The sequence below is a fragment of the Athalia rosae genome, chromosome 8, assembly GCF_917208135.1.
Source record: "Athalia rosae chromosome 8, iyAthRosa1.1, whole genome shotgun sequence".
NCBI classification, from domain to species: Eukaryota; Metazoa; Arthropoda; class Insecta; order Hymenoptera; family Athaliidae; genus Athalia; species Athalia rosae.
In genome coordinates this window covers 8,669,938-8,691,454 of record NC_064033.1, presented here as the reverse complement: position 1 = coordinate 8,691,454, position 21,517 = coordinate 8,669,938, and the positions used below count along the sequence as shown (strand labels likewise).

The following is a 21,517-nucleotide window of genomic DNA, read 5'->3' as shown; positions in this document are numbered from 1 at the left end:
CCCGCTACAGGTTCCATTTTTCTATCGCATTCGTATGCACAATGTATGTAAATGTAGGTAAATACGTATAAAGAGTTCGAACTGAATTCTGAAGGGCGAGTATAACTTTGTATTACACATCAAGTATCAGATAATATGTATAAAATTATAACTGTACCGTACTGTTACCTGCCGACTTCCTCGTTGTGTAGAATCTTGTACGATTTGCAAGCATTCTTGTGCTTCTGCCAGTGATCGGCTCTATGATCCTCGGAACAGTACGAAACGTTCGAACATCCGGAACATTGAAATTTCGCATTTGCTGCCCCACAGCTTGCGCATGACCCTCCAGGCACCTCCGCCACCACCTGCGTTCAAATAATAGTGAACTACGATCGTCAAAATTCGAAAAGCAAAGGATTGTAAAAACTGAAGACTCACAAGTTCTGGTAAAGTGGACATTTTATTATTATTGGCTATTGACGAGATCCGTGCTAAATCGCAACGTTGCTCAATGTAGGTCGCACAGTTTTGCAACGACGGTACGTCGTACGGGGTGTGGATTTCGATACTACTGTCAAATTCGCGCAGGTGCCGTTCTTTATATATTCGCGCACTTTATAAATACACAGCCGCACGCGGTCTCTGCCAGTGGATTACTCTAGAATTTATCGTTGCTCTCGCTCGTAGATTCTGTACCTTACTCCTCTATAGCTTCACTGCGTCGCGCGGGGTATCGAAAGTTCTGGCGAACTATTTTCGGCAAAAGCGCAGTACAGTAGTGACCAAAACCTTAGGGTCAATATCATGCTTATGCTTATACTCATGTGTAATAAAGATACATACATGCAGTGTTAAGGTTTTTAACGAAGTTCAATATATCAATATGGAAATACTGACAATTAGCAACGCAGCCCATTCGCTTGCAATCGTTCTTACCACAATTCGAAATTCTGCGGAATTAACAAATAAAAATTACAGCATCGGCGCAAGCTGTACTTACCTATATCATTTGACGTGTGATTTTTGTCGCCAAGAAAATTAACGACAGGGATGAACGATGCGTAACTATACCCTGAGCGCGTACTCTTTTCAACAAACGACAAACACTCAAAAACAACTTACTTGCTCGATTGAGCGCCAGACGCTGGAGCGTCGCGTAATGCTCCAACAAAGCGGGAATCACAAGCTAGTTTCAAGTGATCCGCGACGGACGGCAACTTGGTTAGGTCAGATATGACATTTTGAGGTAGAGGGGCTGGATTTGCCTTACAATTAATTACGAGACCGTGAATTCCATCACTGGGCTTCAGACCTTACATTCAATTAAACAATGTGAACAACGTTCAAAAATACATGAAAAATTTAGTCAGTCAGATTAATATTTATCGCTACATGTATAGCGGGTGTTTCGGTACAATGTAATATTTAATAGATACGAGAGTTAAATGTAAATCTAATTGTAAGATACAACATGCTCTACGACTTTTAGCCGTAATTCTCAGAATACTATTCTGGTCAATAATAAGTCACAAAAGACGTCGACAATTTAACGTAATCGCTTTTTCGGAAAGCAGTCGTATAATTTGTGATCAGTCTCGTAAGACGTCGATTATGTCAGAGTGGACAAGTCAAAACTATGTCACCGAAGTGACGAGTCGAAATAATAAGTATTTGAAGATAAATGCGATATTTCCCCACGGCTACAACTCGAAAAAATTTATCAACGACGCCGACAAATTAATAATGCGAAAATAATAATCAATCACTTACAAGCAACCAAATCATGTGCGAGATTCTACAATAAAGTGCAATCAGGCGACAATAATAAGGGAAAGAGATAACAAATAACCAATGATTCCGAAAATTAAAGAATCAGCCCTCGGATAAATCAGCGCAATGCGATACGCTACGGAAATTTATTCGGAGAGAGATCCCTTGACCGGAAAGGAGATCCGGAACGATAAACCAAATACTTCAAATTGTTGAGTTATCTTCGGCTTCACATAAAATCTTGGTGAGCTTACTTTGAACGATGAAAAGCGGATTCCCCCAACTTTCACCACTCAAAAAAAAAAGGTGAACTTGAAAAGCGTTCAAAACAACTGTGGCTAGGCACTGGCGACGAGTTGACTTGCCCCTTGGCTCGTCGGCGTCGGAGTTGATGGAAGCCCTCGCTGGTTTCGGGGATTAGGCGAAGATTTCGGGATCTTGAATTCTGGCTGACCACGCGATCAGGGTCAGAATTTTGTCCGGCGCCCAAAATCCTTTTTGTACAGGTTAATTTATCCTCTTTGCGAAGTTGGAATGAAATTGGCGGGGGGAGAGGGGCGCTTTATTATTTTGCTTTCAATTTAGCAAAGTCATCGGTTATTTCGTTCTACTTTAGAAAAGCACCCAACTTCTTCTCTATAGATATTGTTGCGTTGGATGAAGTCAACACAAATAAACTAAAGGGTTCCTGAAAAAGAATAACGCAGAAGAATGGGCATTGAAATAAAAAGGCAAAGAAATCGCCGAAAAGCAAAATGCGTTCTCTTCAAAGTCTAGGACTAGACTGTTTTTGACAATAATTAGGATGACGCAGCAACCGATGGTTCATTTATTATCATTTATCTTTTATCATTCATGACTACTAGACTCGTGTGTGATAAATTAACTAGGGTAAAATCATCCCTCGCGTCATGGCCAAGCCATTTAGGGGCTCTTAGCTCATTCTAGACCGCAATTAATTTTGTATAAATTTCAACTTTGAAAGACTACGTTCTCGCGAATCGACTAATACGAGTAATGTCGGTAGAATACGTAGAGCAATTAAATCATTTTCAAATAGAGTTTCCAGACTATTCTTCGCAGTATAATTTATAGATTAAATCGGTGTTCGGCCTAAAGACATCATTGAGGACAGGTTCTTCGGCTCATCAGAAAAATCAATCGCATTGATATCCATGCTGTCTCTATAGGTCAAGGCAATGTGCAAATCAAGAGACTCGGTGGAGTCTCCCGCCAAGTACGTACACAAACCGTGTTCATAAGTGGAGCATGTAGACATTGCGCGATTTGATTTAGGTTCGCGCAAAATATCCCTGGTCGAATTTACAGCAGCGCCACAGCAGAGGTGAGGGGATCGCATCGACCGGCCACGATCTGTTATGATCCACGGCGTATTTACTGAAAATACACTCCTCAAAACAATTAAAGCAACACCCAACCTCTGAGCGAAAAATAGCGAATTTTTAAACGGCTGTATCTTTGAACCAGAAGCTCTTACAGGGACGAACAGGCATTCAAATTGAAGCTTGCAATGTCATCTACAAGCTCCATGAAGCGGATATCCGTTTCCATGTCGCGTTTCATAGAAGCGCTACTTTCAAACGAACAGTGCGTAAATTCTTTGTTTGATGCAAACTTGAATCGAATGTACGGAGAGAAGGATTTTTTTTCTCGAAAATTGATTTCGCCTGAAAGATAGGAAATTTTCTCACCTTTGAAATGGTTTTTTTGCGGTTTCCCTACGATTTTTTCCCGCCGAGCTAGTCGTGTTTGAAGTAAAAAACTCCAAAAAATCTTTGAACCGCGTCAACTTCTGACCAACTCATCGTAAAACGATTTTCGGGACACCATTTTGAAGCTGATCTCATATTCTTTACGTGACATCCACCAGTGTTACTCATTTTTAATTTTCGAAGATTTTTTAATCACTTTCACCAAGAAAAACGTCATATCGAATGTGTCTAAAATCGAGTTAAAACGCACCCCCCGAAACTGTACTCAAATCGATCGGAAATTAAAATTGACCAACGACGTGGACGTGGCGGGGATTTGATCCCTTCGGGGTGCTTGTTTTTCGTGAGTCCCCTTGCCTCTCACGTTCATGTACGGTCGAGACTTGAGGATAGAAGTCTTCCAAAGACTAACGGATGTTTTAGCATAATTGCTACTGCAACACTGTGATATGTAATATAGAATTAATTTAGGATATAATGTATGATACAAATTTATTGTTCAGAGTTCCTTGCATTAAAGTACAAAAAAAGCTAGTCGTATTCACAATTATCATAATTCATTTATGAGAATATGTACAATTTCAGGAGTTGTAAAACTATATTTCTGCATAACAGCACAACTGCGTCCTACCGCCACGTCGTTATAAAATAGATCTTAGATTAAATGCCATATCTTTGTCTAATCAAGCGATCTTGAACGCGGCGTGCAGCAGCCAGTGGACGAAGATCATCATCGTCAGCATCGGGTACGATTGGATTATTGCCCACTATTTCGTTTTCATCAATTATTTCCATTTGGATTCCATTTTGAATACGCATATTGTGTAAAACTGCACAAGCATTTACTATTTTTCCTGCCATACCAGGTTCATACTGCAAAACTCTGTGCTTTGATAGGCATCTCCAGGTGGATTTTATAACTTCAAAGAGGCGTTCCACGCAATTCCTCGCACCACAAAAATCTTGGTTGTATGAAAATCTAGGTGTTCCGGGTTGTTCGTTTGGTAGAGGAGTCATTAGCCATGGCTCAAGATGATAGCCCTGATCACCTATAACAAAAGGAAGATTATGGTGATATTTTTATTATCCATTTATTATTTCATAAATCACTATGCCAATTATTCATCAATTAAGATGAGAAATTTGTTGTAGAATCGTAGAGTGAAATATTGTTTTAATTATGCTACCGGCAATCAAAATTTCTTCAGAGCCTAAACTTCCCTGCAATTTATTACAGCGAGGGGCAAATACTACTCAATTTCGTTGCAGATCAGTTGAGCATTCAATCTATATTCGTTTAAATCTTTTTAGTATCTAAACCAACCAATAAGAAATGTCCCGCGTTAACCACGTTCGTACCACGGCTGCATTATTCGTCGTACTGGCGACGCACTCCAAATATACGAATCATTACGAGCTCCAGGATACCGGGCATTAACATTCAGAATCTTTAGTCTTGGATCACAGATCTAAAAAATAAAATAAAATACAATATGAATGTAATGAAGCATGATATAATTTAAGAATACTTGTACAACCATGATGTGTAATTACCATTTGCACATTCATCGAGTGATAACGATGGTGATTAACATAGCCCTCTTCATGTTCTCTTGGAGCAATGATCGCAATATGGGAACAATCGATTGCACCAATTGCACCTTCAAAAGGCTGATTCGCTGTTTGGAATTCTTGGCGTGCAATACGCCTCTTCATCTCGGATATTGGGAACCTTACCCACGGTCTTAGAAGTAATTGGTTTATGGCATTTGTGACACTTCGTATAGAGCGACTGATTGACGACTAGCTCATAGATATTCCCCATTGTTCACCAACTGGTCGCTGATAACATCCCGTTGCATAAAATCTAACGGCCGCCAATACCTGTAACAATAACATAGTTATTATATTCTCAGTTTCTTACAACAATAACCACATGACTGAAATACAAGAATTACATACTTGTTTGTCAACAGAGAGTCCTGTGGGTCTATCTCGAGATAGTAAGGGATATAAACTATCTATTAAATCTGACATGATCTCTGGAGAAAGACGGAATAAATCCCGAAACGCATTATCCGGAAGTTCGAACGGATCATCTATCTCACTCAATTCTCTTCGCTCAAATCTTCTCTCGACATGACGCACACGAACCTCCAAATTTTGTACATTCCAAGCAAGGAATCCCTCCGCCATTCTATAATAGTAGAAGGATTACAAAATTTATATTCAGGGATTTTGAAATATATCATTTTGTAGAATATTACATCATACTATACAACTAATTTTATCCACTGAAATTCAATAATAATACCCAGTACATAACCTACGCAAGTTTAATATTAGCAAATATAGATCAAAATAATTATTTTCATAATTGAGAAAGATACTGTACTTACTTCAAGAGATATTATATATGTATTTATAAAATACTATTTTAATCAAAATATCAGCAAATCTTTGATTTTTTAACGTACTCGAATGTACTCCGAAAAACTTGATTACACACTTGTAGGCCTACACACTTGAACGACAATTACACACTGACGCATTGGTCATGGGCTACCGAGCGTCGCTAACGCTACCGAGGGCTGCGAGACCCCACGATAGGATAACGATACTTTTCGTTAAGTAACGATCAACGAATTCAGACCTACATAGAAGTGTACTTCTATTGGCTGGGGTGATGCTTGACAGCTTGGGGTAATACGGCGTAGTACTTACCCCAGCCACTCTGTGTCGCCACTGCAATTTTAAGCGTGTGTAGCACACGGACGTACTCCTATATCATACACAAAGAGAGCATCCATAAGCACCGCCTCCTCCTTATTCTTTCTCTGTCGTAATCACGGAATCACATATATCCGTCTTACTGACCCACGTGAGCGCGAGATTGTTTTGTCATCGCGTTTTGCGGAGAGGGCCGTGTGCAATTTTATTACGCTTGGCGGGAACATTGTTCTGGATAAATCGGCGTTGGTTCTGCCAAGTTCTACGTACTTTTTACTAATTTTCAACAAATTATCAGTTTCTTTTCCTATCACTCCTATTTCTCCTTACACTCCTACAGACATGCCGCTGAATTTGTGTGCCTATAAAGGATGCACAAACTCCAAAAAGAAACGACCAGACCTATCCTTCCACCGTTTCCCTCGAGATGAATGCATGTGAGATATCCACTTCCATCGATCCTACTCATTTTTACCTCCTAAAATCTCCTAGCGACCTTTATCATCATCAGTTATGCATTTTTTTTAGCAATCTTGACACGGGCCTTGTGTTTTGTAAATGCTGAAGTCGATTCTTGTGTGATCGTAATTCCTTGAAAATAGTTTTTCGGCGGTAATTCACTGTCGTGAGAGATTCGGTATTTTCAGTAATGGGTCGGTCTTGGCGAGATAAAGGAATCGAGAATTTACTCGAAATTTATCTATTATAAGAACTTCACATTGTTTCTTCCGTAATTGTTTACTTTATCACCACATCCTCACAGGGAGTGAGGGTAGCAAAGACCATTAGGGCAACGAATTCAGACCTACTCTGAATTCGTTGATTAGGTGCCCGGCCCGTAGCCAAGTGGCCCGGTGCGCAAGCGCGTATTTCACCCTTGATGATCTCCTGGTTAGGGTGGGATTGTGTCTAGGCGCTTAAATACCGAGCGACTTCGAACTATAATTTAAGGACGTACGCTATTTAAGCGCCTACACACAATCCAGCCCTAACCAGATCATCAAGGGTGAAAAACGCGCTTACGTACCGGGCTACTTGATGCACCTAATGATCTTTGCTACCCGACCACCATCTAATTAAAGACACATTCCTCTACAACCTCCAAAAACCTCCACCTCCTGCGAGGACGGGTTGATAAAGTAAACAATTACCATTTCTTCCAATGAGCAACAAATTCAGACCCTTATGGGCAGCGTATGATAGCATTACAAATACTTTCCTTTGATCGTCTGGTTATCTCCTGTATCTCTTTGACCTATTCCAAGACTTCGGTTGGCGAAATTAAAAATATCCGACTGAATTCCCCAAGCTGTCACATTATTTCAGGCAATGGAAAGATTTTTCCAGGTACCTATAGGCATTGAACGATGCGTTAGACAACAAGATCTAACACTTGATATCTCGCAATAAAAAATCAAATAATTGTTGCCATATTAATTCTATTTATGAGGAATTATAATAACAAAATAACTGATTATGGATGAAAAAATAACGCAACCCAATTGATTTCAATACAACACATTTGGCAATTTACTTTTCGTACTTACAGTCAGTTGGATTGGATATTGCACTCAGGGAACGATAATTTCCTTGAGCTAAGCTCAAAACAATTAATTGAAAAGAGATTGTGTTCAGAGCACTTCGAGAAGACGGATCTCATGGTAAATCGTAACAAATAGCAATTAAAAGTATCCGCTATTCCAAAGCATGCTTCACAAATAGAACTTACGCTTGATTCGCTTGAGCCTGACAGAGATTCCGGTCAGAATAGTGCTATACTACCTTCTCTTGTTCTTCCAAATCTATCAGCAGTCCCAGGGAATTATTCCTCGATACAACCAAATCCATCATTAGACATTACTTCTAGATATTCTCCAGCTATTGATACAAATATAGATTTGAATGGTACCCCCAACATCGAAGCCCCTCTCTTGTCTAATCCGTTGTCACCTGTCGTCATTGAAAGTCAACCTGATCAGATTTCTCATCAACCTGAGCTCCTTTCCCAGACTAAAATACAGGTTCCACAAACATCTTATCTGTCATACTCATGTAATATCTAATGTATAAATGTCAGTTGAGCATTAGCCAAGAGTGGGTTCTAACTGTAAAATAATTAAGTAAACAAGCCGAATCTAATGAGTTGAGCTAAATGTAAGTATTTCATTCTTTCAATGTGCTGACCCAAGTTTAATTTGCGCCGTATGTCTATAATCATATTTTTGTGATATCGAAACGTTTTTCTCTGACTGGTTTGTCATACTCATTTTTTCTCTCAATTTTAAAGCAGGCGCCAGCTGCCTTTCGCGCTACTCGAAATTCACCTATTTTACCCGACCACGATCTGAACCGTATAAGCTCCGCCCACTCTATCGCACAGCGCGCGGACCTCCGTGAAGTTGGCGCCTGATTGAAATATTTTAATTTTATTATTGTATCAAAAAATTGCTCCTTAATTGCTCCTCTGGAATACGTTATTTTTCCTAATTGCTCCAGCGCCGTTTGGTCGTAAAAAAACTAAAAATTTTCCGGAATTTTTTTTTTTCTAGATTTATTTCCGAAGCCCGAATCTCCGCTTGAGGAGGGCCTATAGTGTTTTCAGCTATACTAAAAAATTGCTTCCAATTTGCTCCCAATTTGCTCCCAATTGCTCCGTACTTGTTGTTGGCTTTTTCGTTGTAATTTTGCATAAAAAATATAAAACTTCGTTCCACGGTAAAATTCGGTCTGCGCATGTGTCAACTAATGTATTGTCAGTTGCGACGTCACTCGCCAACTTCAGAGCGGTGGGTTGTGGCTTCCCACTCACGTTTCGCGCTGAAAATTACACCGAATTTGGTTTTTCATATCAGCTGCAGTCTAAGAAATTTAACGATGTGAAAAATAACTAGATTCCGGATCTCCGGGTCTGAATGAAATTGCGGAGCATGGGGCGCCAACCTAAGGACATCACAATTTATCAACTATCATAATCGGTCCACTTGTCCAACAATTTGAAAAGAACTCACCAAGGGATTCCCGAGATTCAAACTCATGTGGTAAAAACAAATGCCGTCCGCCAATACCATAACCAACTCTAAGACGACGTATAAAGTCTAATAAATGTGGCGAAATTTTCCATCATGAGTGCGTGGGCTGCAATATCGAATAAAGAAATACTTGAGGTTCTAAAAGATTATCAAATATTGAATGAAGCCGGTAAAGTTAAGTCGAAACGTGATCCTACTTGGAAAACAATTTGTGCTACGTGGAAGAATCGTAAAAGAAGCATGAAACCAGTAGCGTTATATTTTTATATGTTACAAAATAGAAACAATGCCCTAAATGATTATAAGAAAACTCGTGAAAATACAAGTCTCAATACCAATGAAAGCACTTATTATGATAATGACGATTGCAGTGACCAAGTGTGCGACTCAAGCGACAGCAGCAGTGACTCTGATGAATATATTGTATTTGAACAAAATAAGAATCATCCAGCAATAAAAGCAAACATGTCTTTTTGTGTAGTCTTTGAACAGAAAGAGTGGTCGAAAATCGGACCACATACAAAAATTGATACAAAGGGGCAGTCGTATTATGCTCTCAAAAAGGGTTGGTCACATGCATTAGCAGAGCATATTTGGCAAGAACAAAAATTACCATGTGCTTTTAGTTTCAAGAGTGCTAAGATACGCTGCAGCAACGAGGATTCTACAATGCAGAATATCAAAGTAAATGGTATCTGCAAAGATGAATTGTGCAGAGCTGTAATTTATGGAGAGTGCAAACTGAATCCAGAAAAAGAACACGGCCCTGTTACATTTCATATTCAAACGCTAAATACTAAAAAAATACCACATCAAAAAAGAAGACATGTGCTAGGTTTGTGACAGAATTTCTTATCGATATGGAAAAATCACTTTTGGAATTGAACACTTCGGTTTTGAGGATGTAAGGGCCACAAAGTCTGGTGAAGTTTGTTATCATCAACCCTTTTTTTTTATAGCCTAAATTTGTGCAATTGAGATGTTTTTGTTCCACTCAATTAAATTCGCTGATTCAATTACTCTCTTGAGTCAGTCTATGAATTTGTTCTTTTATCTTACATTTGAAGTTTTTTTTCATTCAGACCTTTGACACAAGAGACAAGGTAGTAATTTTCAATTTTCCCAACTTTAAGCGTTTCATTGCGGTAAAAATTTGTTAAAATCAAATGTTTCAACAATGTTGGTTTAAATATAACTACATGACTGTTTTAACAATCTAATCAATCGATGCTAGGGTCGGCTCACCCAAGTGAAGAGGCACCGTGGAAAATTATAGAACATAAATAGTTCAATATAAATACAATATCCAAAGAAGTGTTATCTAAAAATAGAAATAACAGGGATATTTCTCACAGGTGCCCAAAGGGCCAATTTGAAATCGCAGCTGCTAAACAAGAAACCAGTTGTAGTGAAGCGCCAATTAGTTGAAGAATATATGAACTATGGTGATGAAATATCTCCTCTGATTCCTAGCGATGGAGTTCTGAAAAAAATTCGACAAGAAGCTAAAGATGAAGAACTTGGAGTCACTCACTCCAATATATGGGAATCCTTTGAAAATTTGTACACCCATGTTGAATTTTCTAAGGCAATACGACAATTAGGATTCCAGAAATTTTTTCTTTTTTACTGGACACCTGAACAAATTGACATTTACAATGATTTGATAAAACTCAATCCTATTGTATCTATAGATGCGACAGGGAGTATTGCTAAAAAAATTATGCGAGCCGGTAACTATCTTAGTGGGCATATATTTTTGTATGTCATAGTAACTTACATAGGTAATATAATAGTACCTGTGTGCCAACTACTATCAGAAAAGCACGATACACTCTTTCTTCAATATTGGATTTCTGAGTTTTTTAAATCAGGAGCTTCTATCCCGAAGGAGATTGTCACTGATATGTCTGCTGCATTACAGAATGCAGTGAGCCTTGCTACGAATAATATGAATTATAAGACTTATTTGTCAACATGTTATCTCATCTTAATTGGCAAATCACAAAAATTGCCAAAATGCTTTATAGGAGTAGATATTGCACATTTAATGAACTGCGCAGCTAGGCTGAAAAGCTTATCTCAAGTTGGTCCTGCTATCAAAGATTTTTATTTAAGATGTATAGGCTTCATAAGTACTATTAATGATTTCCCGAATTTCAAATCAGCTGCAACAGCAATATTTACTGTGGCTCAGAATAGGAGTAAATGCACTGATAAGGTATTATGGCTTATCAAAAGACTTGAAACTTTCAAATTTGATGATGATCTTCAGTACAAAGAGGTGAAAAAATACAAGCCATGCTCAAATAATGCTAATGATTGCGCCGATCATACGCAGTGCAATATAGAAATAAAAGATTCGGATACTGAGGACTCTATTTCAAATTTTATCAACAACATTATTCAGGAAACATGTTTTAATGCGGATAGCAGCAACATCAGTTCTAGTAATTTCGAAGATAATAATTTTTATTGCTGTCCAACCGCAGTTAGAGACTTGAAACGCTTGTTGTCCCAATTCCCTGCTTGGACAAATATAATGAGAAAACATTACAATTCACCAAACAAAATTGCTACCTCTGCCAGATCTGAAGCATACTTTTGTGACTTTAAATCATCAGTATTAGATGATCGAAAGCCTTGTCGAAGTGACAAACTATTCATCAAACATGTGAGGTCAATTGATAGTGTCACCAAATTAGCACGAGCTACCTATAATAATCAAAAAGAACTACAACAATTCGGTCAGAAGCAACAAAAAATGGGTCAGAAACTACCGAAAGCAAACAAAAATGTAGAAGAACGTAGAATCTTATGCGCTAAAGAAAATTGGAGAAATAAAGCATCGGACGAACATACTTATACGTATCTAGATAATATTTCCATGGATTCTTACACAAAGTTTGCGGTTGCAAATACTATTGACACAGTCGCTGTTGTATCAATGGATCACACCTATTCAATAACGAAAAATAACATTTCAACTGACAATTCGTCGATGATACCTGGAAAAGAAAGCAACTGCTTATCAGAAAAACCTTCACTAACTAGTACGGATGCCAAGGGCAACAGCGAAATTCTAATAAACTTCAATTCTCAAATATTTGATGAAAATGGAAATTTGTCAGCTAATAATTCTTTTGTAACGAGAAAGACTTTGGAGGGTAGCTTGGAACATAATATTATTTCAATTGACGATTTTTCCACAATATCTGGTAAAGAACATGAACGCTTGTTGACGAAGCCTCCGTTTGATAGCACTATTAACAACACAAACGAACAAATTTTTACATGCCTACAGGACTCAGTGATCGTAGATGAAAATAAGAATTTCACAGTAAATAGTTCTTTTGTGAGGAACAAAACTTTCAAAGACAGCTCAGATGACAATGAAGTTATTTTAATTCATGATTTGTTCACAATATCTGGCAATGAAGAAAATCACTTATCTCGAAGACTTTCACTTAATAGTCCTAATGGCGATCACAAAGACGAAATTTCAAATAATCTAGACTCCTTGATCATGGATGGAAATGTAAATTTTGCAGAAAATAGTTTTCTTGGATCAAATACGACTTTGGAAAATAGCTTGAACTTAGCTCCAATTGCAAGTTCGACAGTGAAAAGCTTACAGAATATTTCATTGATTGCAAATTCGGAAAACAACTTCTCTATTATTATAGAACCTGAAGTACCGATAGAAGACCGAGTAGCTGAAAATCAGAAACTGTTAGAAAGAAACAATCATCATTTACGAAAACGAGGAAAGTATGTGAGTGCATGCCCTGATGTTAGAATAGTACACCAAAAACCAAAGGGAACAAAAATATCAAAGAAAATTATCTTCAATGGTCACAGGTTGCCACCACGAATCATATTGGGAAGTAAAATAGCATTGAGAAACACCTGTGCTTTTGACAGTGTAATAGAAGTAGTCACAACAGCTTTTAGAAATACACAGAAATTCGAAGATTTCGTCACTGCATCTCTAAAATCAAATCATCCAAATTGTTTCTTATCAGCTATGATTACCTTTGCACGAAATGGTCCGATAGATTTATTTTACAGTCAAAGAGCTAAGATTTTGCATTCAATATGTGCGACTGAAAACTACACAATGGACTGCCAAATGAATGTTTGTAGTCTATTCCACCATATGATGAATAATTATGATGCAACTGTTGAAAGCGAAATTTGCAGCAATCAAATTTGTAAAGCGAAAAAATCAAGAAATAAACCTGTAATCAATATTGGGGCACGTGAAATTTGGAATGCTGGTATTCAATGTTTAGAAAAATGCGTTATAAGCTCTATAAGTCAACGTACAGTTTACTGTAGAAATTGCAAACAAACTACAGCTCAACTAGTAATCAAAGTTGGACCGTACTTATGTATTAATACCGAAAATATATATGAAGGATCGATTGCATCATTTTCCGCTGGTAAACAGAATGAAGAATACTCCAGCAATCTGAAAGAAATTCCTACGACTATTGATATTAGGGGTGAAAATTACGTTTTGTGTGGAGCAATAAGATTCATTTCACCACAGAAGGACGGTGGCATTGGTCATTATATTGCTTATACCAGAACCATAAACAATACATGGAGAGAAATTGATGACTTACGAAATACTGCTAAGTATTTTGAAAATATACTTCCGGATATCAAAATAGCTCTTTTGTTGTACGCACATGTTTAATCTCATTAGCTGTTAGGTTTGTGAAGAAATGAAAGAAAAAACAAAAAATTTTTGGTCGTATGCCTTACCGTGTGAAGTTAAAAACTAAAGGTGCTCTCTGGACGGCTTTGTGTATTTTTTTTTGTCTTTTGTACTCAACTTGGGAAATGACTACAAAAATATCATTATTATCTCACTTCATTATAAAGATGTAACAACTTTATGGCTGTCATTTTCCAGTATTTTTCAGGGCTTTTACAAAGGCTAGATTACATAAGCTCTAGCAGTTATTTAAAAAAATATATCAATAACGTATGTACCTGATAAGTCTTGTAAGAATTACAAAACAGAATATACTACGTATCATCATCTACACACGTCCGTATGCAACATTACAAAAAAATGTTACTGTGATAATAAAAATAACTGTTAAAAAATTGATATAAATTTGCTACCCACCCTTTAATTTATGTTTTTTTCAGATTTTATTGGCATTTGCTGTCTACTTTCATCAGGTTTTTTTTTTTTTACTATTTTACATCCGTGACAATAAGGTGTCACTTATTCTAAATTGGGACTGGAAACTATGAAAATAAATTGATAATCTGAGAATAAGATCGTAACACGAATTCGGTAATAATAGGTAAGGTGTATGCGAAAGGTAATAATAGCTGGGGTGGAGAGAGCAGCATACATACCGATAGTAGATCTTGCAGCGAGAAAAATAAATACTAGACCACACACAATATTAGTTTTCCTGTTGATTTATTATTGAATTTTTTAAAAGTAAGTGTTCATGCAGAAACAATAAATTAAAATTTACGAAATTTTCTTACATTATTATTTATCGATTTATAGGTGTAGTGTTGGGGATAATAACTTCAGAATTAGAAATATGTTACAAAATTTTTTTGCACTTATAATGTCTCATAGATCATTCATCGCAGAACAGGTCTATCTAGTGCAAATGACATTTCAACTGGTAGTCTTTTCGGTTCCATTATGGTGTGTCAATGGGCTGTCGCTGAATACTGAATGTGTGCAGCCGAACACGTACTGCATGAATCTCCAGTTTCTTCAGGATGTAACTATAGCAAGCTCAAGAACTCTGGAATGAAGCACGTGGTGGTGTTTTAATGTACAATAATCCAAATTTCATGAGGTTTTGTAATGATAATGTTATCATACCTATATTGGTTTTGTAATCATCTTGTTCCACACGGTCTTGCACTGTGACAGGTGTCTGAAAAAAATATTGTTATTTTGATTGTATTTGCATCAGTGTAATTAAAAAATAGTATATTGTGCACCAAGGGAGGAAAGTAGATTTTTGCTCATGAGTAAAACTACTTTTTGCTCCCTCTCTACAGGTAGCAAAATAAGCCTTTCCGTTCATGTGTGGAAAAAAAAAGTTTTCCCTGCTTGTTGATGAACCATGTTATTCATTCTCACTGTGACACTTATTACTCTAGTTTTTTGACTTTTTCCGATTATGGGTAGGGTACATTCATACTTTGAAGTAGATGATAGAAATGTCAGAACGTGTTGGTGACTTTTTTTCTTCAGTAAGTTTTTACACTCTATTCGAGGGTATGTGTCAAAGATATCATTACGAATATGGATAAAAAGTTGCAAAGGACCCCGCACAAACCTCATGGGAATTGGGTTTTGGCAGAATTTGTCAACTTATGTATACACCACTCCTCACGTATAAAGCAATTTGTTGAAAAATATTCATTTTCAGATAAAAATCACTACATTGAATACTAACAAGAAAGGCCACATTGACTGGTTAAACAAATTGCTTCATACTTGAAGAGTAGTGTATAGACTAGTTGAAAAATTCTGCCGAAATCCAATTCCCATAAGATTTGGAGCTTTTATGCTCCATAGGAGTCAAAATACTGAATATAGAGCATCGTGGCCATGGCGACTTTTGTTCAAAATGACAAAGCTAAAATTTACAAAAAATTCAGATAATTCTGCCGAAACCCAATTCGAATTCCCAAAAGGTTTGTGCAGGGTCCTCTCTATCTAAATTATTGCAGCTTTTGAAACTTCTTGCATACACAGCCGCATAAATAAATGAATACATTCATACACAGGTACACATAGATACACTGAGAGAAGGATATGCAAAATTTGGTTATATTTTGTAATTACTAGATGGATCCACTGCCAGTGCAAAGGCTAGTATGATATACATGAATTATTTTTCAATAATTATACTAATGCATAGTCTCCTCAGTATCATTCATTAGTATAATTATTGGAAAAAATTCACGTATATCATACTAGCCCTTATACTGGCAGTCTAGTAATATACAAAATAAAACCAATTTTTGCATATTTTTCTCTCAGTATACATACTTATTGCGTGCAAGAGGCAAAAGTTTATAATTCTGAGGCAACAAAATCATGAAAAATTTCACCCAATATTATTTTTTGATAATTTTGTTGCTTGATGTTCATAAACTTCAGCCTAATTTGGTGTTCGTGTGATAAAACTTCTTTTAAAACAAGACAACTTTGGGTAATCCGAAGATCATTCACCTGAAGACGATGTCATGTATATCCAAATGACGAATCAGCCTGTAAGAGAAAAAAAGGGCCAATGAAGTCATAATAGTACAGAGGCGGTAAACGTAACCTAACGTAGCCTGACAGGATTGCAAGTTGATTTGCTCTATTAGCGTCGTAATTGAATAAAAAGAATATGAAATTTGTGATTGCTTAGAAATATCCAATCGGTGAATAATTTTTGATATAATTAATCCATCAGAAATTCGAGTAAACTAATCACACTGATAAAATTTCGATAATCTAAATTGAGCCAACCACCACAAATCTCCGAATTACATGGCAGCCTCCTATGCCTCGTAAGATCTTAATCCTTTTTGCTTCATGCGTGACTGGGCCTAAACCACCTAGCAACTCCAAATAAAGAATGGAAGCCTGTAAAAAAAAAAATGAGTCAACAATGAAATTGAAATGTCACACAACTTACCAAACCTAACCTAATCTGACCCGACATCGGTTCTGTTTCATTCGCGCGGAAATTGATCGAAAATACACATAAAATTAGTAATCAAATCGTTCAGAAGTTTGTCATCCACAAATTATACCTTCGATATTGATAAATTTTTTGGACAAATTGATCGGATCCTCAACTTAACCTGTAACTTAATCGAGCGGTCGCTAATGCTGACGCAAGTAGAAAATAGATTCACATCGCTGCCGCGCCCTTGTCGAGCCAAGTATTAACCCTTTCTGCTGTATGGATTATTAAAAAATTTTCTTATATTTCGATATTATAATTGGAAAATTTCTTAGACTGCAGCTGATATGAAAAACCAAATTCGGTGTAATTTTCAGCGCGAAACGTGAGTGGGAAGCCACAACCCACCGCTCTGAAGTTGGCGAGTGACGTCGCAACTGACAATACATTAGTTGACACATGCGCAGACCGAATTTTACCGTGGAACGAAGTTTTATATTTTTTATGCAAAATTACAACGAAAAAGCCAACAACAAGTACGGAGCAATTGGGAGCAAATTGGGAGCAAATTGGAAGCAAATTGGAAGCAATTTTTTAGTATAGCTGAAAACACTATAGGCCCTCCTCAAGCGGAGATTCGGGCTTCGGAAATAAATCTAGAAAAAAAAAAATTCCGGAAAATTTTTAGTTTTTTTACGACCAAACGGCGCTGGAGCAATTAGGAAAAATAACGTATTCCAGAGGAGCAATTAAGGAGCAATTTTTTGATACAATAATAAAATTAAAATATTTCAATCAGGCGCCAACTTCACGGAGGTAGCGCGCGGTTGCCTTACATTACATATTAGTTCCATCTCGCGGTCGATTTTTTCCCGAAATCCTTGGCATCACCTTGATCCAAAGAAGTACACTTCTATGTAGCTCTGAATTCGTTGGTAACGATACTCTCTAGCGACAAACGTCGGTAACTTGCACCTACAGAATCGCTCGTAGCGACACTTGTCGTTAACTGCGCTTAACGATGTCGTTAGCTAACGAAAGCGTGTACAGAATCCCGCTACTGGTGACTCGACTATAGGTGTTCTTAGTGACACGGTCAGACTTTGGATAACGAATGTATAACTTTGAAATGCAGCATTCGTATGATTCCAAATTTGGAGGGCAAACGAGCACTGCTAACACGGAGATATATCGTGAATTTGAACCTTTTCTGTTCATTTGTTGTCGGGAAACAGTGTACGGGAAGAATTCAATGAAATGATTATAACTTTCGAATGCAGCATTTGTTCAATTTGAAATTCAGGAGGCAAACGAGCACCGATATTACAAAGATATATCGTGAATTTCAACCTTTTCTGTTCATTTGTTTTCGGGATACAGTGAACCGAAAAAATTAATGAAATGATTATAACTTTCGAATGCAGCATTTGTTCAATTTGAAATTCAGGAGGCAAACGAGCACTGAAATTACAAAGATATATCGTGAATTTCAACCTTTTCTGTTCATTTGTTGTCGGGAAACAGTGTACGGGAAGACTCCAATGAAATGTTTATAACTTTGGAATGCGACGTTCAAATTATTTGAAATTCAAAAGGCAAACGAGCACCGATAATACGAAGATACCTCGTGAATTTCAACCTTTTCTGTTCATTTGTTGTCGGGAAACAGTGTACGGGAAGAATCCAATGAAATGTTTATAACTTTCGAATGCAGCATTTGTTCAATTTGAAATTCAGGAGGCAAACGAGCACCGATATTACAAAGATATATCGTGAATTTCAACCTTTTCTGTTCATTTGTTGTCGGGAAACAGTGAACAGAAAAAATTCAATGAAATGATTATAACTTTCGAATGCAGCATTTGTTCAATTTGAAATTCAGGAGGCAAACGAGCACTGAAATTACAAAGATATATCGTGAATTTCCACCTTTTCTGAACATTTGTTTTCGGGATACAGTGAACAGAAAAAATTCAATGAAATGATTATAACTTTCGAATGCAGCATTTGTTCAATTTGAAATTCAAAAGGCAAACGATCACCGATGATACGAAGATACCTCGTGAATTTCAACCTTTTCTGTTCATTTGTTGTCGGGAAACAGTGTACGGGAAGAATCCAATGAAATGTTTATAACTTTCGAATGCAGCATTTGTTCAATTTGAAATTCAGGAGGCAAACGAGCACCGATATTACAAAGATATATCGTGAATTTCCACCTTTTCTGAACATTTGTTTTCGGGATACAGTGAACAGAAAAAATTCAATGAAATGATTATAACTTTCGAATGCAGCATTTGTTCAATTTGAAATTCAAAAGGCAAACGATCACCGATGATACGAAGATACCTCGTGAATTTCAACCTTTTCTGTTCATTTGTTGTCGGGAAACAGTGTACGGGAAGAATCCAATGAAATGTTTATAACTTTCGAATGCAGCATTTGTTCAATTTGAAATTCAGGAGGCAAACGAGCACCGATATTACAAAGATATATCGTGAATTTCAACCTTTTCTGTTCATTTGTTTTCGGGATACAGTGTACGGGAAAAATTCAATGGAATGTTCATAACTTTTGAATGCATTATTCTTATATTTCGAAATTTAGAGGGCAAATCGTATGCACTAATGCTCTATCGTATGCCTCTCAATTTATGAGGTCCGGACAGTATGCATTGGTGCTTAGTACATCGGAAAACCAATCGCATGGAATCAACTGGACTGCATTCTGAAATTCTACAAAGTGGTAGTTTTCTGTCACCAGCATTGTTAAATGTTAGAAAAACTGCAATATGATATCATCGAATGAGAGCGAAATACGATCGATTATTGATGTGAAAACTCTAGGTATTCAAATATTGAATATTGGCAATCGTCTCAGCGCTAACAGCTGTCATCGTTGACAGGCTCCATAATCAGCATGAAATCAGCAAGTCTAGCCACCTCACCTCGCCTAATCTCACCTCACGGCATGATATTATGATATAAGACCTCACTTCTCGGTAATACATTTTGTACAACTTGATTATGCCGTGTGACTTTTTAATTCAACTCACTTGTTGAGCCCGGTGATCGGAGAACTGGCACTTCTGTCTTCGATGCACCTACTTCTATCATCTTTGCCACTGCGACATCGTATGCTTCATCATTTGTAACATTCGGCCAGCATTCTCACGTGCTTTGTACTTCGGGAAATCATCTTCACTGCATCATCAAATTCTACAAAGTTGTAGTATGCTGTCACCTCCATCTGTCAGTGTTACGATAGCTGAATTATACTATTGTCGAATAACAGTGCGATACGATTAATTATCGATTTGAAAACTTCAGGGGTGAAAAACAACAAACATTCAGAATCTTATTAGCGCTATTAGCTGTCATCGTTGACAGGCTTTATGTTCGGCATGAAATCAGCAAGTCTAGCCACCTCACCTAGCCTCATCTAACCTCCTGGCGTGACACTATGAATCGACACCTCACTTCTCGGTAATACATTTTGTACGTCTCGATTATCCTGTGTGATTTTTCAATTCAACTCACTTGTCGAGCCCGGTGACCGGTAAACTGACACTTCTGTCCACGATGCAACTTTTTCTATCATCTTCGCCACCGCTCTATTGTATTTTTTGTCATTTGTAACATTCGGCCAGTATGCTTACGTGCTTCGTACATTGGGAAACCAATTACGTGGATTCGGCCGCACTCCAGCCTCTCATTCTACAATGTGGAAGATAGCTGTCACCTCCATCTGTCGATGTCATCGTAGCTGAATATGATATTGTTCGATATGATGAATTATTGATTTTAAAACTTTAGAAATCAGGAATATCAAAAATTAAGAGTGTTTGCTGCGTCAACGGCTGTCATCGTCAACAGGCATCATGTATAGAATGATATGACTCAGGCAAGCCACCTGACCTAACCTAATGACATATCATAGGCCATGACGATGGAACGTGAGTCCACGGAAACAAAATCGAAAAATACTATGGACATAATGGAACTCGAATATACTCACTGATTTTTCGGAAAAATTTCAGCATACCGATGCACTACTCCGAACGGGATTCTGCACAATCTATTCAATCACCCCGTTCAATGCATTTTCCCAGTTATTTAAGTGTGCTCTCCAAGTGCCAAGTGAAAACTGAACCGGACGAAAAGTCGAAAGAACGCAGTTGCGAACGATTCGAGAATCGATTATACTGCATAACGACTGCCAGCCAGCAACAAGGCACCGATTACGTAGCGACGCATACAATACAAATCCACACCCAAGCAACCCCCCGAACGTCCAGATCTGATATAAGGGATATCCATAGTAATATCTTGACAGATCTGAAAGACGTTTATAAGATGTATAGGTAATATCCAGATGTCCGCTTTCCAAATATCTTTCAGATGTTTCATTTCATATCTCGTACACGTCCGTAGATATTTATTAAATATGAATTCGATGTGGAATGCGGTCAAGAAGTACCTGGTGACTCGACTATAGGTGTTCTTAGTGACACGGTCAGACTTTGGATGACGAATGTATAACTTTTAAATGCAGCATTCGTATGATTCCAAATTAGGAGGGCAAACGAGCA

General features: G+C 37.4%; 1 protein-coding gene, 1 long non-coding RNA gene and 1 pseudogene across 3 annotated transcripts in view; all 3 read right to left on the bottom strand.

Moving 5' to 3' along the window:
* Positions 1–95: 95 nt before the first annotated feature.
* LOC125502120 (ankyrin repeat and MYND domain-containing protein 2-like) lies at positions 96–926 on the bottom strand. Its single transcript, XM_048659851.1, has 2 exons — positions 421–926; positions 96–347 (listed from the first exon to the last, which is right to left on the bottom strand). The coding sequence occupies exons 1-2, from the start codon at positions 439–441 to the stop codon at positions 165–167; spliced, it is 204 nt and encodes a 67-aa protein (XP_048515808.1). The 5' UTR covers positions 442–926; the 3' UTR covers positions 96–164.
* A 3,032-nt stretch (positions 927–3,958) lies between these two features.
* LOC105690058 lies at positions 3,959–8,365 on the bottom strand (annotated as a pseudogene).
* Positions 8,366–19,498: 11,133 nt separating this feature from the next.
* LOC125502121 overlaps positions 19,499–21,517 on the bottom strand; it is a 136,340-nt gene continuing 134,321 nt past the window's right edge. Inside the window, exons 20-23 of one of the 2 annotated variants that reach the window (XR_007279970.1) lie at positions 20,944–21,263; positions 20,466–20,848; positions 19,982–20,175; positions 19,499–19,653 (exon numbers count right to left, since the gene is read on the bottom strand). This is a non-coding gene — a long non-coding RNA (uncharacterized LOC125502121). Of the gene's footprint in view, positions 19,662–19,981; positions 20,176–20,465; positions 20,849–20,943; positions 21,264–21,517 lie in introns of both variants that reach the window. The other variant, XR_007279969.1, reaches the window with a different exon arrangement.

Coding starts and splice junctions, on each gene's coding strand:
- LOC125502120 (XM_048659851.1), bottom strand. CDS start 441: ATGTCCACTTTACCAGAACTT. Junction 348..420: donor TGTCCACTTTACCAGAACTT/GTGAGTCTTCAG, acceptor ATTTGAACGCAG/GTGGTGGCGGAGGTGCCTGG.